This window comes from Drosophila albomicans, chromosome 2L (genome assembly GCF_009650485.2).
Source record: "Drosophila albomicans strain 15112-1751.03 chromosome 2L, ASM965048v2, whole genome shotgun sequence".
Taxonomy (NCBI): domain Eukaryota; kingdom Metazoa; phylum Arthropoda; class Insecta; order Diptera; family Drosophilidae; genus Drosophila; species Drosophila albomicans.
Window position 1 is genome coordinate 5405537 of NC_047628.2, and position 22719 is coordinate 5428255.

The 22719-nt window shown below is 35.4% G+C and overlaps 1 protein-coding gene across 2 annotated transcripts; it reads left to right on the forward strand.

The window, feature by feature from the left end:
* The first annotated feature begins 497 nt into the window (after positions 1-497).
* LOC117565212 (lachesin) lies at positions 498-22191 on the forward strand. 2 transcript variants are annotated; one of them, XM_052002690.1, is made up of 9 exons: positions 498-968; positions 5721-5827; positions 9426-9642; positions 11792-11950; positions 12052-12180; positions 18623-18773; positions 18838-18980; positions 21171-21299; positions 21486-22191. In XM_052002690.1, exons 1-9 carry the CDS (start codon positions 692-694, stop codon positions 21710-21712), a joined length of 1539 nt encoding a protein of 512 aa, XP_051858650.1. In that variant the 5' UTR covers positions 498-691; the 3' UTR covers positions 21713-22191. The 2 variants fall into 2 exon arrangements, with proteins under 2 accessions (XP_051858650.1, XP_051858651.1); XM_052002691.1 differs by having other exon boundaries at positions 21546-22191.
* Positions 22192-22719: the final 528 nt, after the last annotated feature.

The following is a 22719-nucleotide window of genomic DNA, read 5'->3' on the forward strand; positions in this document are numbered from 1 at the left end:
AACACACAAAACGCACAAAACTTTCTCCCTTATGACTCGCTTATGAAATTAAGCAATTTACCACCCTCAATCCCTCTTCACATACTTCTTCAGCTGGCGCACACATGATAACATTTTGGCATAGACAAAAACAGATTTACCAAAATACCAAAACCAAAAAAAAAAAAAACAGAAAAAGCAAACTGAAGGCGGAACAAATTTTATGCACTTTTTTATGAGTTCAACAAAGTGTCTGTAATTAAATTAAAAAAAAATCTGGTTAGCAAACATTTTTTATGTTCACTCAAATTAAAATTTAATTGTTTAACTAAATTTGCTGTGTTTTTAAGTGATAAGTAGATTAGAGACAAGTGGCTGCAGAATTTCGCAATCAGGAGTTTAGTAATTGCATTTGAAATACTAAAAATGAAAAACTAATCAATTATAACTTTTCAGATAAACAAATCTGGTTGACTACCGAATGATTTTTCTAAAATTTTTATGCTCATAAAATGAAGCTGTTGTGAAAAGAAATCCGAGTGACAAACGCATCGCAACGCAACGAGAAAAGAGAATAAATATTCAAATCGCCGAGGGCATTCCGAGGAAGGAGAACGTGGAGCCGCACTCCTAGAGAGATGCACTTTAGCCAGGCCACGAGGCCATCATTGGTGCTCCTGGCTGGGGAAAGTGGCAAGGCAACGGCAAGTTGATGTTGCTGCCGTCTTGGCATTTAATTGGGGCCCTCCTTGTGCTCACGGCAACAGCGGGGGACTCCACCAATAAGATCATCTTGCCGCAGATACTCAACGGCAGCGTCAACGGCGGAGCTGCCTCCGGCAACAATGCCAAGCACACAAGTGGCACCGGCAAATCAACGATACCAGCAACTGGCGGTGGCATCGCCGCCAATGGCAACACAATTCTTGGCAGCAATGGCGTAATTGTTGCAGGTGGCGTGCCCAATGTGCCAACATCGAATTTAAATAGTAAGTACTCCAGACTTGTTTTCTATTATGATAACTAAATAACTAAACTAGAATTTAACACACTTCTTTTTATACCCGCTATTCATTGAGTAGAAGGGTATTATAATGTTGTTCCTGAAGGAAATGTATGTAACAGGCATATATTCTTGATCAGCGTCAATAACCAAGACGATATAGTCATGTTCGTCTGTCTGTCCGTCCGTCCGTCCGTATGAATACTTTGATCTCAGAGACATAACCTTTTATCGATGCTTGCACGCAGATCAACTTTTCTTAAAATTTTTGCCACGCCCACTTACATTTCGGCAATTCAAATAATATTGAATAACAAGCTTAGTTAATCAGTTTAAAGAGTACAATTGAACCTACAGTATTTATGATTCCTGAAAATTTGGTTGCAATCAGATAAAAAATTTTAGTACTCTGTTTTTTTATATATAAATATACCAAATATAATTGTTAGTTTCAGAATTCACTTTTTGATGTACATTAATTTGGTAAATTTTTAGAAAAACTCGGCACTATTTTGTTCTTATTAAAAATGGGTAGCAGGTATCTCACAGTTGAGCACACTTGACTGTAGCTTTCTTACTTGTTTTATATTCTTTGAATCACTTTCCCTTAGTTGAACTGTAACGATCTTAAGTATAACGTAAAATCGTAGAAATAGTTGTGAAAAATAAAAATAATATTTGGCGTGAAAGTATTACCTATAGTTTTTGATTAGTCATATGGGGTCGCAAAACAAAAGCAATATTATTATTAAACATTTAAAATATTAAGCTCTAGGATTGTATTTTATAAAAAGAAAAGAAATAAAGTTTTGATTATATTTCGTCCTGACTTATTATTATTTTACTTAAAATTAAATTAAATGTTGTTTTCCGTTTCCTATGAAGTCAAAATCAGAGAAGTTTAAGACAACCAATTAAGTAGAATAGGCAATTACACTATACAAACAGCAAGATAAACTCACTTTCAAGCTTTTCGATTTGCATGAAATAGAAAACATGATTGTTTTTTAAGGTATTTACTTCTTCCGACAGTTTTTAGAGTGTATTAACAGGACAATGCATGGTTCAATTTCGTCATTGGAGCAAAACATAATTTTTTGTGATTTCGTAATTGGCTGCACAGTGTAATTTGGCGCACTTATCTTGGTTATCTTAATGCCACTTGCCCAGGGCTGGCACGAAAGTCCGATGCCATCAATAACACTCGTCTCGCAGGCGTCTGACCCCGGGCAATCATATTTACACACAGCCAGAGAAGCGTAGATACGAGAGATACGAGATACAGATAGAGATAGAGATGTGAAAGGGAATGGCAAAGTGGAGAAGCGGTCGGAGGTGGGGAGTGGAGAGAGAGAGGGGGGAGTTTGGCACGATGTCACCGCGGGTCATAAGTGATACACGGCTATATGCCAAAAATTGAAAGCCAGCAGCTGCACAGATATGAGAACGAGAGTATGTTGTGGCGTGAAAAAATGAAATCGGTGACAGCGCTCCGAGCGAGAAACAGAACCATGCCCTCGCTTCCGCCTCCGCTGCCCTTCCCTCCCTTAGATAGGATACATATGAATATTGCCGCCCTGGCAGCAGCCCGCCCGGCTGTCATTGTTCTCAGGTGCAGCTCGATCCACTATAGAGCGAAGAGCAAGGGAAGAGCAACAAAAACCATCACAAATGTCGCTTAACTGTGCGCAAAATTTTATTCAGGCAACGCAATTTATGTCGCAACAGGCGAACATCAACCGCATCGTCATTCAACATCTCTTCTCTCTCACTCTCTCTCTCACTCTCTCACTCTCTTGGTGTCTGTTTCTCCATCTGCCTTTCGCACTGTCTCTGTCGCTGTGTCAAGCCCATCAACTGCTGCTGGCCAATATCATTGCCAACTTTTTATGCAATGTCAAACATAAAGCTGTCAAAACAGGGTATATGCGACTGCTGTTTTAAAAAACATATAAAGCATGAAGAAACTAACTTCAATTAAGTAAAATGAGTTAAAATTATAGAATCTATATTGTATAATATATTGCTATTTATTAATAGCTTTGGGAGATACAGCACGCGAGTTCCTAGATGAAACAAAAATCCAAGTTATTCTTATTTATGTAATCTTCTGATCTTGTAATTTAATGTATACTGTGTTATTGTATTTTTTTTTCAATATAATGAAGAATTTCATAATAACAGATAGCCTTTGCATTTTGTTAAATTTAATTCAAGCTTAAATACATTTAACGTATACACATTCTAAATATTATCTAATTTTATTTAAATATTATTTTTTTCGACTAAGCTTGACAAATTCATTCGTCTTCTGCTTTGATTATCACACTCATGAGATAAACAGATTGTTTCTTTGTTCATTTTTTTTAATTTTTATATTTTGTAAGTACATTTTGTTAAATTTTTAGCATATAATATTGTTGTTTCTATAAAATGTAATATACATTTCGCTAGGCAAACAAAGTTTAAATAATAATTTTCTTTTAAAAAACATAGCTTTGACTTCATGTTAGATTTATTTGAATTACTTGAAACTTGAATATATTTACGTTATACACATATCCACTTAAATTGTATTTATTTATTTTATTTATCATGGGGTAAACACATAATTTACAATTCTTGAATAAGTGAATAGAATTTCGTATTTAAATGTTAATAGCACACACACTTTGCAGCTAAATGCAGATTGTGATAATTAGAACAATAATTCATAATTTCATCATCGTGTTTGCTACAAGCAGGTCATCCATGCGTCGTCTAGATCTGCTCTAGAATAAACGTCCCTTGCGGGTGTTATTTTGTGGGCCTCACAGCATTTATATGCAAACACGCGCTCTGGCGCGAAAATTGCAGCTGGATGGAATCCCATGATTATGCAGAGAATTTGATGCTGCCACTGCGACTGCGACTGCGGCTGCAAAAAGGTTGCACGCTCGAGTTGCAGCGGCAATTGCAAAGTCTCCTTTTTTTATTGCTTGTTGCGGTTGCCATTCGCTTCCTTGTTTTCCAATTCAAGAGCAGAAAAAGTGAATGTGAATGTGAGTGAGTGTGTGCGAATGCGAATGTGAATGTGAATGCGTAAGTGAATGTGAATGTGAATGTCATGGTTACATTTGCCTTGAGTTCTGGCTAATTTATGCAACTTTTGCTGCTGCTTCTGCTGCTTGATAATTAGAAGGCTACATATGTACACTTGTTTGTGGGCGTGGCCAATGCAATATGTTAAATGTTTACCCACTGCTCATGCATGAGTGTACAAGCGAGTGTGTGTGTGCGTTTGTGGGTGTATTTGTGAGTGTGCTTATACCCAAGGGGCAGTTGCATTGCCAGTGCAAATTCTATTGACTTCAGCCTTCTGCCTTCTGCACTATGCAATGTTATACAAATGCCAATGTTTGTGTGTGTGTGTATGTGTGTGTGTGTGTGTGTGTGCGCGTGTCTGCCGGGCATAATAAATATCTAATTAGGCTGGAGCAATGGCCGACAAACTGAATCAAGCTTGCGGGCGTGTGTCACAAACCACCGAAAATTAAGTTAAACAAATACAGTTTATGTGAATTTCAATTGAAATTTTGATTCTCGTATAAATAAAAAATTGAATTTCCGTTCAATAATGACAGAAACCTAAAGAGTCTTTGAATATAAAATACATGTTAAGTAAGAGCAATCCATTGAGAGAAATTCACACTAACGAGCAGCGTAGACCGAATGAATAAATTGTGTAAATATGTTGATATGAATTTCCTCGAAAAAGTGTTTGTTGAACATCGAATGAAGAAGTCAAATTTACAAACTATTGGGGAAATTCTCCTTATTCAAGCAGTGTGCGACTCATTATATTTTCACGTGCTTTAGTTGGATTTCAGCCACGTGATTTAATAATTACAAAACTAACAAGTTAATTGAATTGCAATACTATTTTATTTGTGTTCCGCTCAAAGCAATTGAATTCAATTAGGCAAACGTTCGTCTGATTAGTATTTGCTTTTCCTTTGTTATGAAATAAGTTATTCACGCCTAAAATAAAAACACACTCAAGTTAATTAATAAGCACAAGGCTATAAAAAAGGCATTTCAAGATTCCAAAGTCTTCTCACTTAAAAATTTAATGAAATTGAATATAAATCATATCTTGGACATAGCCAAGTGCTGAAAGCATATTTTAAGTGTATTTATACTTCGTGAGGCAGAGACAACGTTTTCTTTCCCATTTTTAATGGCTGCAAAAATTGAAAAGGATTTCTGGCAAGATTTTTGCAGTGGCTTTCACAGCAATTTAATGCATTTAACCATTTTTATGGTCATTAAAAATTAAATGAAATCTGCGAAGGAAACTCAAAATGAAACGGAAAAATTTCCACTGGACATAGGGAAATAAAAAAAAGGAAAAACGATGCGTGAAAATGTTTAACTTGTTGATATTTAAGGCAAATATGGCCCATACTCATTCTGTCCGTAAAAAGGTGTGTGTTGATTGTTAACAAACATATGATTAAATTAATTTTTGTATACATACAATCGTATTTACTTGTTTTTTATTAGTCCCACTCTGTTTCTATCCAATTAGTAGTAGTTGATGATTGTGAGCAGCACTTTCGAATTTTGATGTTCAGTTTCAACCACTTCATTAAATAGCAAAATTTTCAATATTTCTTAATATGTGTAATTTTGAATAATGTAACAAAATATACAAAAATATCTAAATAGTATTTCCTCAATTTCTTCTATTTATCAGCTGTTGTTGAAGAACCCGAATTTACTGAATACATCGAAAATGTAACTGTACCTGCTGGACGTAATGTCAAATTGGGTTGCTCAGTGAAGAATCTTGGCTCATATAAGGTAAGCACGATTGTAATTTAATTTTAATGTAATATCTAAGAAATTTTAATTAACAATCATTTAAGTCACTAACGAAAATAGCAAAAATGTGTGTTTTGCATAATATTTTACGAAAACAACAGGCATTTAAAATTCAACAAATAAAAATATAAAAATCATACAAACATTTTCAGTTACGTGTTATTTTTACATTTCTGAATTCGTACATTTTTTTTCTCTTCTTTTATTTACAATTTGTCTATTTTAACAATAAGTAAATTGTATAATTAATATTAAATTAACACAAAATAACATAGCAGATGTCCAATAAGCCCTGCTATTATATGTAACCTCTTTTCAATTGCTAGGAATTATCTATCGGGGAGATCGAGTATGAGGTACCTTCTTAAATTTGAATTTTAATTAATAACTTTCAAATTTATGGTCTTTTATATTCTTAATTTATTGTTTTTTTGATCTTTTATATTCTTAATTATTTATTGTTGACTTGAAATAAAAAGGAGTATATATAAATCAAAATGATAAAGATTTGTTTTGTAATCGATATTTTAATGCGGAAACACAAGTTTTTCTATAACATATAAATGTAAATATTAGCAATATTAAGAATATATAGAAATTTTTTTACTGTATATACAGTTTTAAACTTTATCGATTTGCACTCAATAGTCATTACATAAAAAGCATACTTTACTTAAAGCAAAACAATTCCCTCCTTAAATTGTATGATCAAATGTTGTAACTACAGAGTTGGTTGAAAATGCCATTCTCAAAGCGTTTACTTTTTAGACTATGCGTTCAGTCGAGTCAGAACAAAAAACTTTATATATTTGAATATCGTTTTAAGCAGCTGGTCAATTGAGCAACTCGGTGAATTTAGCATGCTAGAGGAATGGTTATAAATGCGTTTAGTGCTAACCCGACCCGACCACCTTCCTAGTTACCTTTAAAACCTGTTTAATAACATCTAAAGGCATGCAACATACTCGGGTTAGACATCAATGTGCGCACGTACTCGGTTGCAATTTCACAGCTCAGCATCAACAGCAGAAGCAGGAAAAAAATACAACATAAAAATGAAAGTTGAAAGAAGAGAAAAACGAAGTGGGAAACCCAGAAGCGTTTGGCAAAAAGCGGAAGCGAGAAAATTGCATCATAGTGTCGCATATAAAAATAAACTGAACGGGTTTCATGTCCGGGGCGTGAAAGTGTGCGGTGATAGCTATGAATTACACGCATGCAATACATGTAACGAAGCTGCCAGTCACTGCAATGCAGGATGCAAGAGGAAGCGAGGGTGAGCGGGGATTCGATGAGGAAGGTCGGGGGTAATCTTACTTACACAGACAGAGCTACTTAAACATGCCATCAGCTAAACCGACTCGAGCTACGCTTTTTGCTACGCTTCTTCTGCGTTCGTTTTTTTCGCCACTTGCCTCTTTCTGGCTGGCATTTTATTTACTGGATGCGATGCACGTTTCACGTGTGCGACGCTTTGTCGTCATCGGTCGCTCGTTTTCTTGTTGCTCTCATTTACACCTCAATTTGATTCTATTTCCTGGCTGCCAAGCCAAAATACAGTCAAGATATCAGGTGGCGCCAGCCATCTTGTTAGAAAGAGACGCATTCTTTTACATGCTCGCTCTCTCTCTCTTTCGTTTGCACAGTGGCTTAGTCAGTCAGCAGGCAGCCAGTTTAGTTGAGCTACTTGAAGCAGCATTTGGAGTACTCGGTAATGATGCTCTAAGACGTTCGCTTGCCCCATCGTTGCATCAATTGAAGTGCTTTTGATATTCATAGCCGTGTTTTCCATTTTCATGGTAATGATGTCTTTAAATTTGAAAATCCAACTAGTGCTTGATCTTTTTCTCCTTCTCCCTCTCGGGATAAAGCGCAATTGCAATGGAGACCGAAAAGCTGCTCGTTATGGCCAGTTTCAAGTAAATAAACTTAACTAGCAGCACATGGCGTATGCGCAATGTCAGCCGCTAATTAGTTGACTCTTCCTATGGCTTTTGCCTTATTCAAAACTCTTTTCTTGCTTTTACTGTTTGCTCTTTATCAGTCTCTGTTTTTCCTGCTTGAATCCCATCAGTCGATGTCTTTCTTTTGACAAGTAATCAAATCATTATCGCTCATTACACATTGATTTTTTTTTTGCAGATGCTTAATTAATAAAACATTTCATACTTTCTCTTCTTTATATTTTTTCGTTGAAAAAAATTCCAATCGTGCTTAGCACTGTGATAATCCATTCATTCATTTATAATCATCATTAGCAGATATAAAGAAAAGTTCAACATCAATTCAATTTCTATTTATCTAAAATATTTAAGCACATTTGTTCTCAATGTTCATTTTACTCAGTGTGTTAATAATTCAAGTTATAGTTTGCGTATAATTTATTACCATCCGTATATTGAATGAACAATTTTGTGGGAGGAAAGTTGTTTTTGGTATTGCAGTATTATTCTTAAAATATACCTAATTTATATATTGAATTCTATATTTGGATCGATAGATAAACTATTACATTCCAAATACACCATAAACTACAAAATTCACCAGATTATCAACCAACACAACTAAGGCACGACAACAGCAGCAGTTTTGTTTTGCTTTATACAATTTTTCTTAAATAACATCTACAATTTGTATCTGATCAGATCATAAAGATTGCAGTTATGATTGCAGATACCAAATAACGTGATTGTAGCTTTTTAGCTTGTTCGATTTCGGCTATATAATATGGCCTGTTACATATTTTTCCTGTGGGTATAAAAAATAGAATCGTCCATCAAAATTTTCTTTCCCCTTCACTTTTTTTTTTTAAATTTCTATGTCGAAAGTCCTATAACAAATTTCTGTTAAGACTTACGTTCCTAGAGTTGTGTAATGTGAAATAAATTATAATGTATCGAAATACACCGAATGTTGTGTACCCAGCCACTCGAAAGCTTATCGGATAGACGTATTCAATATTTAAATACCATTACGAGTATTATTCTTAAAATATACCCAATTTATATATTGAATTCTATATTTGTTGTATCAATAAGCTATTACATTCAAAAGACACCATAAGCTACAAAATATACGAGATTATCAACCAAAGTAACTAATTACACCAAATATAGAATTCGATTCGGGTCTTAGGACCCGACATATACAATTTTTCTTAAATAACATCTACAATTTGTATCTGATCGCAAATCATAAAGATTGCAATTATGATTGCAGGTACCAAGTATCGTGATTGTAGCTTTACGCTTTTTAGATTTCGGCTATATAATCAGGTCTGTTATATATTTTTCCTGTAGGTATGAAGAATAAACCAACAAAATTTTTTTTCCCCTTAACTTTTGTCCGAAATTTCTACATATGTCGAAAGTCCTATAACAGATTTCTGTTAACAGACTTCCTAGAGTTTTGTAATGCGGAATAAATTATAATGTATCGAAATACATTGAATATTGAAAACCCAGCAGCACGATACTGGAAAGCTTATCGGATAGACTTATAAAATATTTAAATACCATTAAAAGCAATCACTTTAATAACATAAAGTTTACATATATGTAAAATTATTATATTCCAGGTTGCATGGATGCACTTTGAGCAATCGGCGATACTCACGGTCCATAATCACGTGATCACGCGGAATCCGCGCATCAGTGTCACGCACGACAAGCACGATCGACATCGCACTTGGTATTTGCACATCAACAATGTGCACGAGGAGGATAAAGGACGCTACATGTGTCAGATCAACACCGTGACGGCGAAAACGCAGTTCGGCTATCTGAACGTTGTAGGTGAGTTGAGCTGACGAAATTAAGCACTAAATGCTGGGAAATCTAATCATCGTCTGGGCAACCGAAAGGCAGCGTTTGCAGAATCAGAATGCCCTAAAGGTAGACAGAAAGAGAAATCGAGGCAAGCGCCACACGAAAATCCTGTACAAATACGCGGTGAATTAAAAAATAATTTATTTGCCTTAAAGCGTGGTAAAATCGCACACACTGTACGAGACAGAGAAAGGAAGAAAGAATGTGTGTGCGAGAGAGAGGGAGAGAGAAAGTGAGAAAACAAAAAGCAGGCAACCGAAGAAGCCGAAAGCAAAATTTTGGTGTGCGTGTGTCCAGTGCACAGTTCAGTGATTCTTTTGCCCAGGCGGAATTATTTTCCTGGCTGGCAAACAAACAAATTATTAAAAATTCATGGGATATTCAACCAAACGGCAGCGCATATTTTTTAATTAAAAAAAATTATGCTCACACTAGTACGCGAGTATTCGTGCCCAACAATAACAATAACAATAGCAGGAGAATAGCCAACGCCAAAAATAATATTTAAATGCGACGTGTGAAAGAAATTATTCGCTGCTAAATATTTGTATTTACTATGGTCAAACAGTTATCTAATCAAACTGTGAAAACACATGCAGTCCTAGTGCGAAAATGTGAACGGAAAAAATACCCAGTAATATTAGAAATTTATTAAATTTATTATTATTAAAAACAAAATTAAATATAGTTTAGCTACATCGATAGTCTTGTTATACTAAAAGTTCTATGCGACGAAGGCGACATATTTAAGAGCACTAAAACACAAACTAATTTTTTATTTTTATAGTATAATAATTTATAATAATTTTATGAATTGTCTTTGTTTAAATTATACCAAGATGAGCGTGAGCGAGGCTGTTTAAAAAACTTCGTGTTCTTACGTGGCCTTTTCTTTATTGTGACGCTTAATATTGAAACATTTAATATTTTAAACTTTGATTTAGTATTTTCATTTTAAATTTAAATATGATTTAATTTTGTGTACACCCTAAACTCGATTTCTTAATAAACTGATAACTGCGCAATTGAGCATTCAAACTGCATTTAATTGTATTTAATTATGCGTTCAAATAGAAATAAATGAATTAAATAAAATAAAATAAATCGATTTGGATTGATTTGAATATGCCAAATATTATTAACAATTATTTGCTACAGAAATAAAGTCCTAACTAAATTATTTTTGGACATGGAAGAAAGATAAGGTTTAACATTTTATTAAACTAAAATAGTTAAGCATCATAACTATTTATAGAAATATACTTCTTATAAGCGTAAGATGGAAAATACAAGAATTATATAGAAGAAAGATAAGGTTTAACATTTTATGAAACTAAAATAGTTAAGCATCGTAACTATATATATAAATTAATTCTTATAAGCGAAAGATGAAAAATAAAAGAAATATAGAGGGCTGAAAATTTCAATTTTGAAACTTAATCTGTATTTTGTAGATAGCAAAATTTAAATTGAGATATTTTGAGTCAAAGTCGTAAAATGATACTATTACCTAAAAAAAATAAATATCAATAATAATATGCAAACTTCACCTGAGTAGAGCTAAGCGTAATCGTTTGCAGACATTAAGCAATGTTAAAGTGACTTTTACCGTTTGATTCGAGTGGAAACAATATTGCATTCATATTGTGCAGCAATTGCACAATTACAGGAATAATTATGAAATGCATATTGAATGCTGCGAATCGAAATTGAAAACATTTCAGTTGCAATTGCAATTTCCTGTTGCAACCAAATTGACGCCAACAAACAATGCAATTTATCACCTATTTTAACTGGCCGCTTAAAATGCTACTACTATGGTACTATGTTTTGTTGGTCTGCCCATTGCGAGAGTTGAGAGGACAATGGTGGCAAATATTTACGATATTATGTTATTATATATGTATGTATGTATGGATGCGTGGGTTTGGCGGGGTCTTTAATCTTAAATGGGCTTCATGATGACCAGTTGAATGCCAAAGGGCGTGTGTGGTTTGTTTGTTGGTATTTAAGCGGATTAAGGGTACAACCATTTAGCTAGCTAGAATAAATTTTGATTCTGATCCAAGAGTTAGCACATTATTCATTTGGTTTTCGCATTCAAAACTATTTACAGTGCCACCGAATATCGATGACTCGCTCAGCTCCAGCGATGTCATAGTTCGCGAGGGTGCCAACATATCGCTGAGATGTCGGGCCAGCGGCAGTCCCCGCCCCATAATCAAATGGAAACGTGATGATAATTCGCGCATAGCCATCAATAAGAATCACATAGGTAAGTGCAAACGCAAGCGCATCGGACAGGCTCCATTGAGCATCAATCATTAAACACCAATTCCTGACTGACTTCTCTTCGCCCTCCATCTCGCATTGCAGTCAATGAATGGGAGGGTGATACGCTGGAGATAACTCGCATCTCTCGCCTGGACATGGGCGCCTATCTCTGCATTGCATCCAATGGGGTTCCACCCACGGTTTCCAAGCGCATCAAAGTCAGCGTGGATTGTGAGTATAAACGTGGGGACAATCGAGGGAGGGGAATACACGTATATGACTGTTTGTCATGGCAAAATGATAAAGTGACTCTTTTCGCTTTCTCTCTGCATGTTGCTGACCATATTTTTTGTAGCAACATTTACTAAGCACTCACAGCTCGCTGCACGCTGCGTTAACAATTTTGTTACAACTCGAGATTTTTCTGAAAAATTTATCGAAAAAACTAAACACTGTTTTATAGTTTATGCATTGGTCTCCGCAGTTCGACAACGATTTTCAATTTATTTTACGTTACGTGTTACGTGTGTTGACCAACATCGGTTGTTGGCCAACAAAAACTGCGTATATGAATTTGTACTCTCGGATTTTAGAGGACCAGAAAGTAGAAGTGCTCTCGCATAGGAATAGTAGGAATAAATGTAGTCCTCACGTTCGAGTGTTATTTGTACCGTTGTCCGGGCAACTCAAATTTCCATTTCGCGAATGTGGATTAAAGTTGATCTGACAGTGGTTAAAATGACTGCAACGATGACAGAAATCATGTCATTGGTACTTTAAACAAATATAACTATAAATGTGTTTACATTACAGTTTACAATTTAAATAGTGATAATAATTACGTAAAAATATTTCAGTCGAACTTTAATGTCAGCTTTGAAAAAGTTTTCTATTACAAAAACATGATTTTCAACTAAGATACTTCATAATTTATAAATATAATATGTATCAGCAAATTTAGTTATAATGAACTAATATATTTTTTGAAATATTTACACAATCTTTTCGATTGGACTCAAACAGCTTGAAAATAATATGAATTTTTAGCAAGTGCTATTGGTCACAATATTTAATAATTTAACAATTATATTTGCAAATCGAATTCCGTTCACTATTATCCAGAGGTAGAACGTTTTAATTTTTAATTGATGCACGTCAACTGCCAACATGCAAAGCCCACTGTGCTGAGCTGATTGCAATTTGTGGCACCACTTGTGGCTGCCGCAGTAGTTAGTTTGTAAAATCCCTAGAAAAAAATGTACGCAAAAGCGCATACTCGAAATCACTGTGCAGTTCTTTTTAAGATTTATTACAAGCGACAGTCATATCACATGTTGTCCGTGTGCTGTCATGTCAGCAGAAAGGCGGCCAACAATTGAGGGAGTGTGTGCGGTCGAGGGTAGAGGGTGGAGGGGCAAGGTAGGCAGGCAGGCAGGCAGCTCAGTCGTCACACAAAATTTGCTCGTTTGCTGTCACTTAAAAATGCCGCAAGCATAAATCTATTTTTGTTTTGAGCACGACATTCGCTGGGTCGCTAACAAAACAAACCAGCGACAGTCAAACAAAACCAAAGGCCAAAGGGCAACACTATGAAGTAACAAGTAACCACTCGCTAGTATCCAATAGCCAGCAAACCAGCGCAGACCAACAACCCATCCAGTAAGCACTGCATATGCACTAGCTTCCCATTCGGCAAATAAAAAAGCGCAATACAAATTACACGTGTGCAGAGCTGAGCTATAAAAAAGCCACCAGCAAATGCCTGATTGCTGCACAAAAAATGGGACACGTAGAAGATGAAGAGAAAGGGAGAGAAGCACTACTCAAAAAAGGCCAGAAAGAAGAGCTAACACAGATTTGCAGTATTCTGTTGTGTAGAAGTATTGAAATCGAACGTGGAAATTATTTTACAGAAGTATTCCATTTTAAAATTTAATTGGCTTGAGATGGGTAATCAATACAAAATATCATACAATATTTTAAAAAGTGTTAGGGTATTAGTTCAATTATTTCGATTTTTGCATAATCTTATTCATTGACGTATTGTAAAATTACAAATTAAGTGAAAATGATAATAACTGTAGTCCTTATTTAAAAATGTGTTGCTTTCTAATTAAAAACTTAGTAGTTATTCAAGAGATAATTCTATTTGGGAAAAGTCGATATTAGATCTGCAAAATATAGTTGTTGGTATATTTTAGTGTTGTGTCAGTACATTAATTTTATATGTCTTATCGATAATACCGTTTTTACACGGATTTGCTTTTATGAAAAATTGGGGGATTGTTGCTTTGTTACTTCTTTTAAATAATTATGTATGATGTAATAGAATTTCTACAACTTTTATGCCAGCTAAGCCCTTTAAGTTTTAAAAGACAAGTTGCAAATAACCTCTTTAATAGATGTAACTGAGATAGTCCATTAAATCTACTCGAAAGAGTTTTATCTAAAAATTCACGAGCTCTGCTTTAAGTACAGCAACTGGGGCAATCTTCTTGTATAGATGAGCACACAATTAACAGAAATAATCTGGTGCCTGTTTTAATGCCACAATTTGTATGCACTTTGTACAAGAGCTCAAGCAGTTGGAGAAGCCACAAAATGCAATTTGAGTATTTCGACTTGATGTGCCAATAGATGATTCACAGAGCAATCTACGAAAAGTAGTGCTTGGAAACGACTTTTGCTCTAATATAAAAAATAAATACATATGAAATCGTACGCTGATTTTGAAAAATGTTGCTGTTCAACAATTTGTAGGAAAAGCTGAAAAAGGAGAAACAAATTTCCAATTCATTTTTGCCCATAGAAAAAGTGTGTGTTGAACCTCCCCAAACAATTTGTTAAAACAACTGTGACAGCTTGCATATGTCCTTTAGCCAGGACACATATATAGCTCCTTCTCTCTCGCTTCCTCTTTCTTCATTCCCCACTTTCTCTTCTCGTTTGCTCAGTATTTGTACATTTATTGTGGCGTGCGTTGCTTAACAAACAGGAAGCAACAAATTCAGCTACTGTTTCCGTTCCGAGTGTGTGTGTGTGTGCCTGAGTGTGAGTGTGTGTAGACGAGTTTGTTTCTTACATTTCTGACTGCATACTGATTTGTTTGGCTTGTGCAGCAGCAGGACATACTACTTGTATGGGGCAACATATGCTGGGAACGACCCTTAACCTGGCGCCACTTGTAAAAAGCGATTCCCAGTTTCTGCAAGTCTCCGTTTGCCTTTCAAATCGTCAACTTAAGCAGGTAATTTGGTATGCAAGCCAGATACTTCAGCATTGATATAATTTCGTTGTGCTTTTTATACAATTTGTCGCTGCTTAGCAGAGCTTTAAAATGCCAATGACCAGATCAGACAGAGATCAAAACTCAACTGGAACTAACGCACTAACTGCATATTAGTTTTAGATGAAGACTGTTTGATTGTCAAAATCCGTTTCCAAATAATACAACATTTACTTAGTTTTAAATATATTCTATATATAGAATTAACTTAAATTTTCGTTACTGAATGTACAGATAAAAAGGCAGTTAATATAAAGAGTGAGCATAAAACAAAGTGAAGGATATTTAAAACTATATACGTTCATGTTTGTTATGCTAATTATGATATATATATATTGAATTCACTAATTTTAGATTAAAAGAAGTAATCTAATATTAACTACATAAAATATAAACAAAACTCTACAGAATTTTTAGATGTTGTTCTTTGACTTGGAAAACGCTGAATAAGTTACAAATGTTTTCAAACAAGACACAAAATTTCTATGCCCGTTGTTAGAGTAAAGTCTATCAGAAAAGTACTCGACTTTGGGAGTGACTTTAGACAGTCAACACGACAAGCATTTCCTGCCCACTCCTTGGCACTGATTTAAATTACAATTGAGTGGCGACAATATTGTGAAAGCTGAAAAGAAGTCGAGGGCAGCAGCAGCTAGCGAGGCTGCTAAGTGGCCAGTGGCGAGTCAGGTAGCTACTACTATAAAAAAGGACTTGAGTCAACAATAATTTAGCCTGGCAGTTGCTGGCCAGAACGAAGAAGTAAATGGAGTGGGGAGGAGAAGGGGTCGCTGAGTGGCTTGCTGTTTTCATCAGTAGTCAGTTGGACATTGAGTGACAGTTTTGTCTGTCAGTTTTTAGAGAAAATTGCAAGGTGCCATTGCCGAGTGTAAACAACTTGAAAATTAGCAGTTAATGAAGCCTCGTTACGAGCTTGGAGTGCGGCAAAATTGCCGCTCTGTATACCATTGTTGGGAGGGTAGAAAGAGGGCGAATTGATTGCAACAAAGGATGTTGGAACAATGTTTGCGGAATTAGTGTAATAGCAAATGGCCAAGATGATGATAATGGCATTCAGTTGATTGTATTTTGATTTGGTTAAATATCTGGAAATTAGAGAATTTAAATAATTTAAATAAATAACAAATAATTTAGATATACAAAACTATTGATTAGATGATTAGATTAATTAAAGTAAGAAAGCTACAATCTAGTGTGAGATATTCCCCCCATATTTTGAATAGAAGAAAAAGGATCCGAAAACTATATTATAATAAAAATATATAAAATTAATGGACATACAAAACAATAATATATTTTGCAGATCCTGTATATTTAACTACATTAAAAATATTTTATAGAGTATAAAATATACTGGAGTATAATATTATATATGTATACTATACTTGCATAGTAATTAATACCCATCAACTACAGCCCTTTTTACCAAATAATTATTTAGAATAAGTAATGTTTATTTGTGATTACAATTACAAATGTTTGTCAAATAATTTTGATTTTCAAAAAATAACTTTAAAGAATCTCATTCGGAAAGTAAATTGCAGTCTCCTTGATTAATATAATATGCAAGACCTTTGGTAAACTTGCAGCTCGTTGTGGTTCTCAGACTGAATAATATTATTAGAGCATTTTTCATAGTCGTAAGTGGTGACCTCTTCTGACCAGAGTAAAGCACAAGCAAGCCAAGCAATCTCTTTAATTCATTTTGGTAAGTTTATAAGTTTTCCCTCCTGTCTGCATATTGACAAACAAAGTTTCAAGTCCAATTTATGCATACATTCTACTAGTTGTTTGGCTCGTCCAACAGTTCTGTCGTTTTTCTCTGGTTTCTGGTTGTGTTCCCATTTTGGTTCTGGTTCTGGCTCTATGGCGCTCTGGTTTATGCAAATGCAAGTCGGGCCAGATCTTAAGTATAATTTTTTATGCAACTGATTTTCATTTAAATTGAGAGGCAAGTCGGCAAGTCAGGAGGCTGCGCCTTTTCTTTGCCCATGAGAAAGTTCGCTACAGTTCGCACACAACTCACACATTGAAAGTAGGTAAAAAGAAAACTTAACAAAAAAAAAAAAAAAATAGAAAACAGAAAACTATTTTTTCTCTCAGCGAATGCATCTCATGAAAAATCTTATGAATAGCATTATTCAGTATTTTGCTTGGCTTGTTTTTCAGTCGCATCCTCAGTCTTTCAGACTGTTTGTTATTTGCGTACATCTGTTGAGTTCTTGCGCCTTGTAATTATATAAAAGACACCTATAGAATATTTTGTCAATGTCCTTTCAAAATTACGAAAAAAAATAATCAAACGAAAAAAAAGAGAACGTTGAGATCTGTGACAAGTTCTGCCCACAATTCATGTGCAGCACTGCGCACAGTTTTAATTAAGATATTAAATGCGAGTCGCAGTTTTCCATTTTTTCACATTCTCTCAATGAGCACTAATGAATATCTTTTTTCTTCTGTGCATTTTCCATAGTTATTGTCAGCCTCAGACTCAAACTAAGCCTCAGCCTCGGCCTGTCATCATCATTAGGACGAGCACAAAAAATGCCTGGGCTTCACACAATGGTTCCTCCATTCAGCCTTGGTTCTTTCATTTGGCTTGTCATTTCGCTGTCTGTTTTACCTTTTGTTGATTTATGCCCGCCACGAGCTGACAATTAAGCTGCGGCTCAAACCTGAAGGGTTTTTCACAGCTTCTCTTCGCCAAGCACTCTCCGCTGTAAGCTGATAATTCCCTTTGCCCCCGACCAATTGAAATTTTAATCAGCTTGGACACAAATTAGCGCCGTTTTTATGTTTATGAAAAGTATCGTCAAGCACCTGAGCTTAAGGCTGCCTTTTGATGGGTTTGCTTCTGCTTCCACGCCAGAGCATTTTTTTCCCATTTACCTTAATCAAAAGTGTATTAAGTATCACGCGGCTTAAGTATGACAAAATGCGCAACTTAATTAACTTGTCAACGGGTTAAGTGAGGTGAGTGGTCATTATCTGAGCTGAAGTGTTTAACAGCGTGGTAAACAAGTGCTTTGAAAATCCCTAAAGTGCTGCCAATGAAGTGACAATAGTTTACATTATCAAAGCTTATACTTGAAGCAAACAAAAAATAATCCACTATAATTAGCAGTTCAAAATGAAGTCAACATAATTAATTTCACAATTCAAATATATAAATGTGGTATATTTTGCAATCTATGATATATTTTGAATGTACTATATCAACATACTAGATTTGTGTGGTATATTTTATGTTTTATATTGTTTTGCTTTTTCTTAAATGGGTACAGTGGAGCACACTCGATTGTAACTTTCTCACTTGTTATTATTTTGATTTGAACAATATTATATTTCGATATTGTCATTCGCTTACAGTTCCACCCATGCTGCTGATACCACATCAATTGGTTGGTGCGCCCGAAGGTTTCAATGTCACCATCGAATGTTTTACGGAGGCGCATCCAACCTCTCTGAATTACTGGACACGCGGCGAGGGACCAATCATACACGATTCATACAAATACAAGTGAGTGAATGATAAAAGTAGTAAAGAACTGAAATGAAACTATCGTTTTTTCTCATGTTTTTAGAGTCGAATCAAGTGTCGGCGTGCCTGCTTATAAAACGCATATGAAACTCACAATTATCAATGTGGGAAGCGGCGATGATGGCATCTATAAGTGTGTAGCCAAGAATCCCAGAGGCGAAACTGATGGCATTATACGACTGTATGGTGAGTAAATAACTGCTCAAAAATTCACTGGCTGCGACACCATTAAGCACTCAGCATACACATATACACACACAGCACTCGTCGTCGACAGTTTGTTGAAAAGTTGCCATCAAATGTATTTTTAATTGTTTGCCAAACAAAAGTTGCAAAAACATCACGAGACAGTTGAGCAAAATATGTTACGCATACGCCACATGGTGCAGTAGTTTTGGTTTGAAATGCATCGCTAGCATCTTTTGCAATATTTGCTTGCAAGCAACTTGCAGAGCGAGAAGTTTGCTACTCACTTAAAAAAACAGCGAATTATAATAAAATGTTTTAATTGAGGCTGATGCTCAGTTCATTTCTACTTCAAAGTCGAACAGATGAAAATAATAATTTTAACATGAAATACTGTTCACCTCTAATGAGTCTTGGCTTTAAGCCAATGCGGCTAATTAAGAGAGTCATGTCCAATGGCTGGGTTGGGGAGTTGAGAAACTGCCGCATTGGCCCTAACACAAATTGACAAATTTCAGCCATTTATCCATTGAGGCGAACAAAGCAACTCCAGGCAACACACACAAAAAGCCAGAACAAAGAAAATCTCAACCACAATGGCCCACAAATGGGTTGACTTAATTGCCTGACACGCTGCTGACCAGCGGCCAAGCACAGCTCAGTTTTATTTCGGGCAAAAAACAGTAGAGAGGAAGGAAAGGAAGATGTGCTAAGACGAATTCTTAACACCTTTGAATACCCTACTGGGTACTTGGTTCAGGGTTGGCGATCTGAAACAGAGAGAGCCAGACAAAGTGTGCTATGGCAGCTGCTCAGAGCCATAATCAAGCCACTGAAAATCAAGTCACGTGCTCTGGTTGAGGTGTGGAATTGGCTGGGCTGGTCCCGGCTCTAGGATTGTCGTGACAGAAGTTTTTCCCAATAGCAGGAGAAGAGGAGAAAAGACTCCGACTGCGAGTGCGACTAGAACTGGGGTAAGAATCACATGAGCTGCAAACCTCAGAGAAACTTAAATTTCTATCCCTTCAATGGCGTAGAGAGCATGTAACGTATTCTCCCTCGTTTTTAGTTTTTTTTTTTTTGCTTTTGCTTTTGCAACGCTTCAATTTTGTAGCTCAAGTTGAGAGTTAATATCACGTTTTTAGTTTAATTACGTGATGGATTTGCTGAGGGCAGCTTAAAGTTGCCGAAAGATTGAAGGTAATGCTTCCTGTCGATTGTGCAATTAACTTAAATACAACTCAGAGTGTAATTATAAATAATTGAAATGAAATAAAGTAGTGTGGAACTTCAATTTTATTTCACACAATTTAATAAAATAATGCTAAGTTTTGAGAAGAGAATCTGTTATTTTTAATGCACATTTGAATAATTCAAAGTGCTCTGGTAACTGAAACCATTTTAAAAGGGAATGCAAATCAAAGCTTTAATTAGATTCTAATGAGATTGCGGTGGAAAATTGAACATTTAATATAATAAGTACTATCATGACTGAAAAGCGTTTGACAATCAAAATGATTTTACATATTTGAAATAGTCGCTGCGAATCGCAGTTGCAATATGGGCAAGCGAGCAGAAAATTTTCGGGGGCAGCATAATTGAAACATACTTTAATTGAAAAATATCGATGATGTTGCCAGAGAGCTGTGAGAGAAGTGGCTTTAATTATATGGGCAATTGCAAGTTGATGATTGTGTGGGAGATGGGAGACAAATACAACGTGAAACGTGGGAGTGTTGTCACATAATGAAAATATCAAATAATTAGCATTTTGCGTAATCAACTCGGGCGTATAAAATACGCATATGCAGCGGAGTGAGGCCAAAACAACAGACAGCACCAATTTTAAATAAATAAAATAATGAATGAAAAAAAAAAAAACAAAAAGATGAAATCAAATAGAATGAAACGTGCTGAAAATGTCAAAATTGATAAATTTGTATGCAAATTGCGCGGGCAAATAGCGAATAGCAACAGCAACAACAACAACTGAGTATTGGAATAAATTTGACTAATAAAAATAAAAATATGTAAAGTAATCATAAACAATAAGCAACGATGAAAAAACAAATGAAAAAAGGAACAACACGTCTTTGTATTTTTGTACCCTAAGCTCACATCTGGCGAAAACAAATTTAAATTCTTAGTAAAACTTTAAAATATTAATATATATTAAATATCTCTTTGCAGTCTCGTATCCACCAACCACAGCCTCTTCGGGACTTTACACAACCGAATCGCATTGGGGTGAGGGCGGCATTAATAATATCGGTTATGGAAACTCCGATTCGACGCGTTCCATATATGGGCAGGATAAAAGTAAGTATTATGTGAATAAAACTGTTGTTCAGTTGTTCATAACCTTCCTGGCACCTTGTTCACTTTACCTCAACACCTTTGTTTTTCTCTTTCTCGCTTTCTCTCTCTCTGCCCCATTTCTTAAACTCTAACGCTTTCTCTTGCCTCTCATGTTCGATCTCGACTCCATCAATAAAACACCCCAAGATACGCGCTATCAATCGAATTTGAATGAAATCGGTTTATCAGAACAAAAATCCTTCCTAGATAAAACCCAAAATGCGGCAACAGGAAACGGCAGCCCCTCAGACCCCGCACTCGACGGTGATGGGGACAGCGACGATGCCAACTGCTCGGTGGCCATAGCGTGGCTGGTATTGTTACCAACATTGTTAATAACGTTGCGGTCTAGGCTTAGCTTAAGTGTATGTTAGCCAAAGCGAAATGTATCTTGTAGCTACATATCCATACAACATACGATGTACTTCACTAGCGTTAAGGCTTAAGGAGAGACGAACTAGCAGATACAATTAGATTGAAATACTTACAAATACATATACAAATACTATACATATACAGCAGATACTTACTCGTATAGCCCATAGTAATGAAGACCCTAGTTATGATCCGCCCCCGAAGAAACAAAATGCAAGAAAGCCAAAGAGAGCTTGCTGCATGGAAATCCAATGTGTAGCCACAACCAATATGAACTTAGCTTAGACCTGAGTAGGAAAATTCACCATCTCTTTCGAAGATTATTGCATTCTGCTTAATTGCTGTGCTTACACATTGAAATGACATCGCATAAATCGAAAGATGAGTAATGTTTTAATTATTATACCATGATATATTTGAGCGTTTAACGCTAAAGGCATTTTTATGCATCCACTTTTCCCTCAACCCATCACACACACACACAGTTAGTTACGCCTTAAGGTATGCAACGTTAAATGGAACTAAAATATATAAGAAAAAGAAAAACCAAACACATATCGAGAATTAAAATCATTTAAATTATAGTGCATGTATGAGAAATATGAATAGAAAACGAATTAAAATAATAAAAGTTGTAAGTATAACAAGGCATTTGCAGTTTAAGTAGATTTTTAATTTAATGGTTGATGACGTCTCTGTTATTTTAGGCTGACAAAAGCTGTCTGTGGTCAAATGCTTTACGACTAATACAGCTAGCGAAATGTATAGGGATTGCTAAGTGAATGGCTTCAATTGGACGTAACAAATCTTTGCTATACATATTAAAATATGCTTTAAGACTTCCATAATCCACATCACTTCCAAAGAGAATTACGCTTCAAACTCTCTTTGAAGAGTTGTGCGTTCCCAAGCTGATTACAGTTTTTCATTTAATTTAATTCGATTTGTTGAATCACAAGCAAATATCTAAGCCTTAAGATAAGTCATATGTAACTAAAGCTTAATA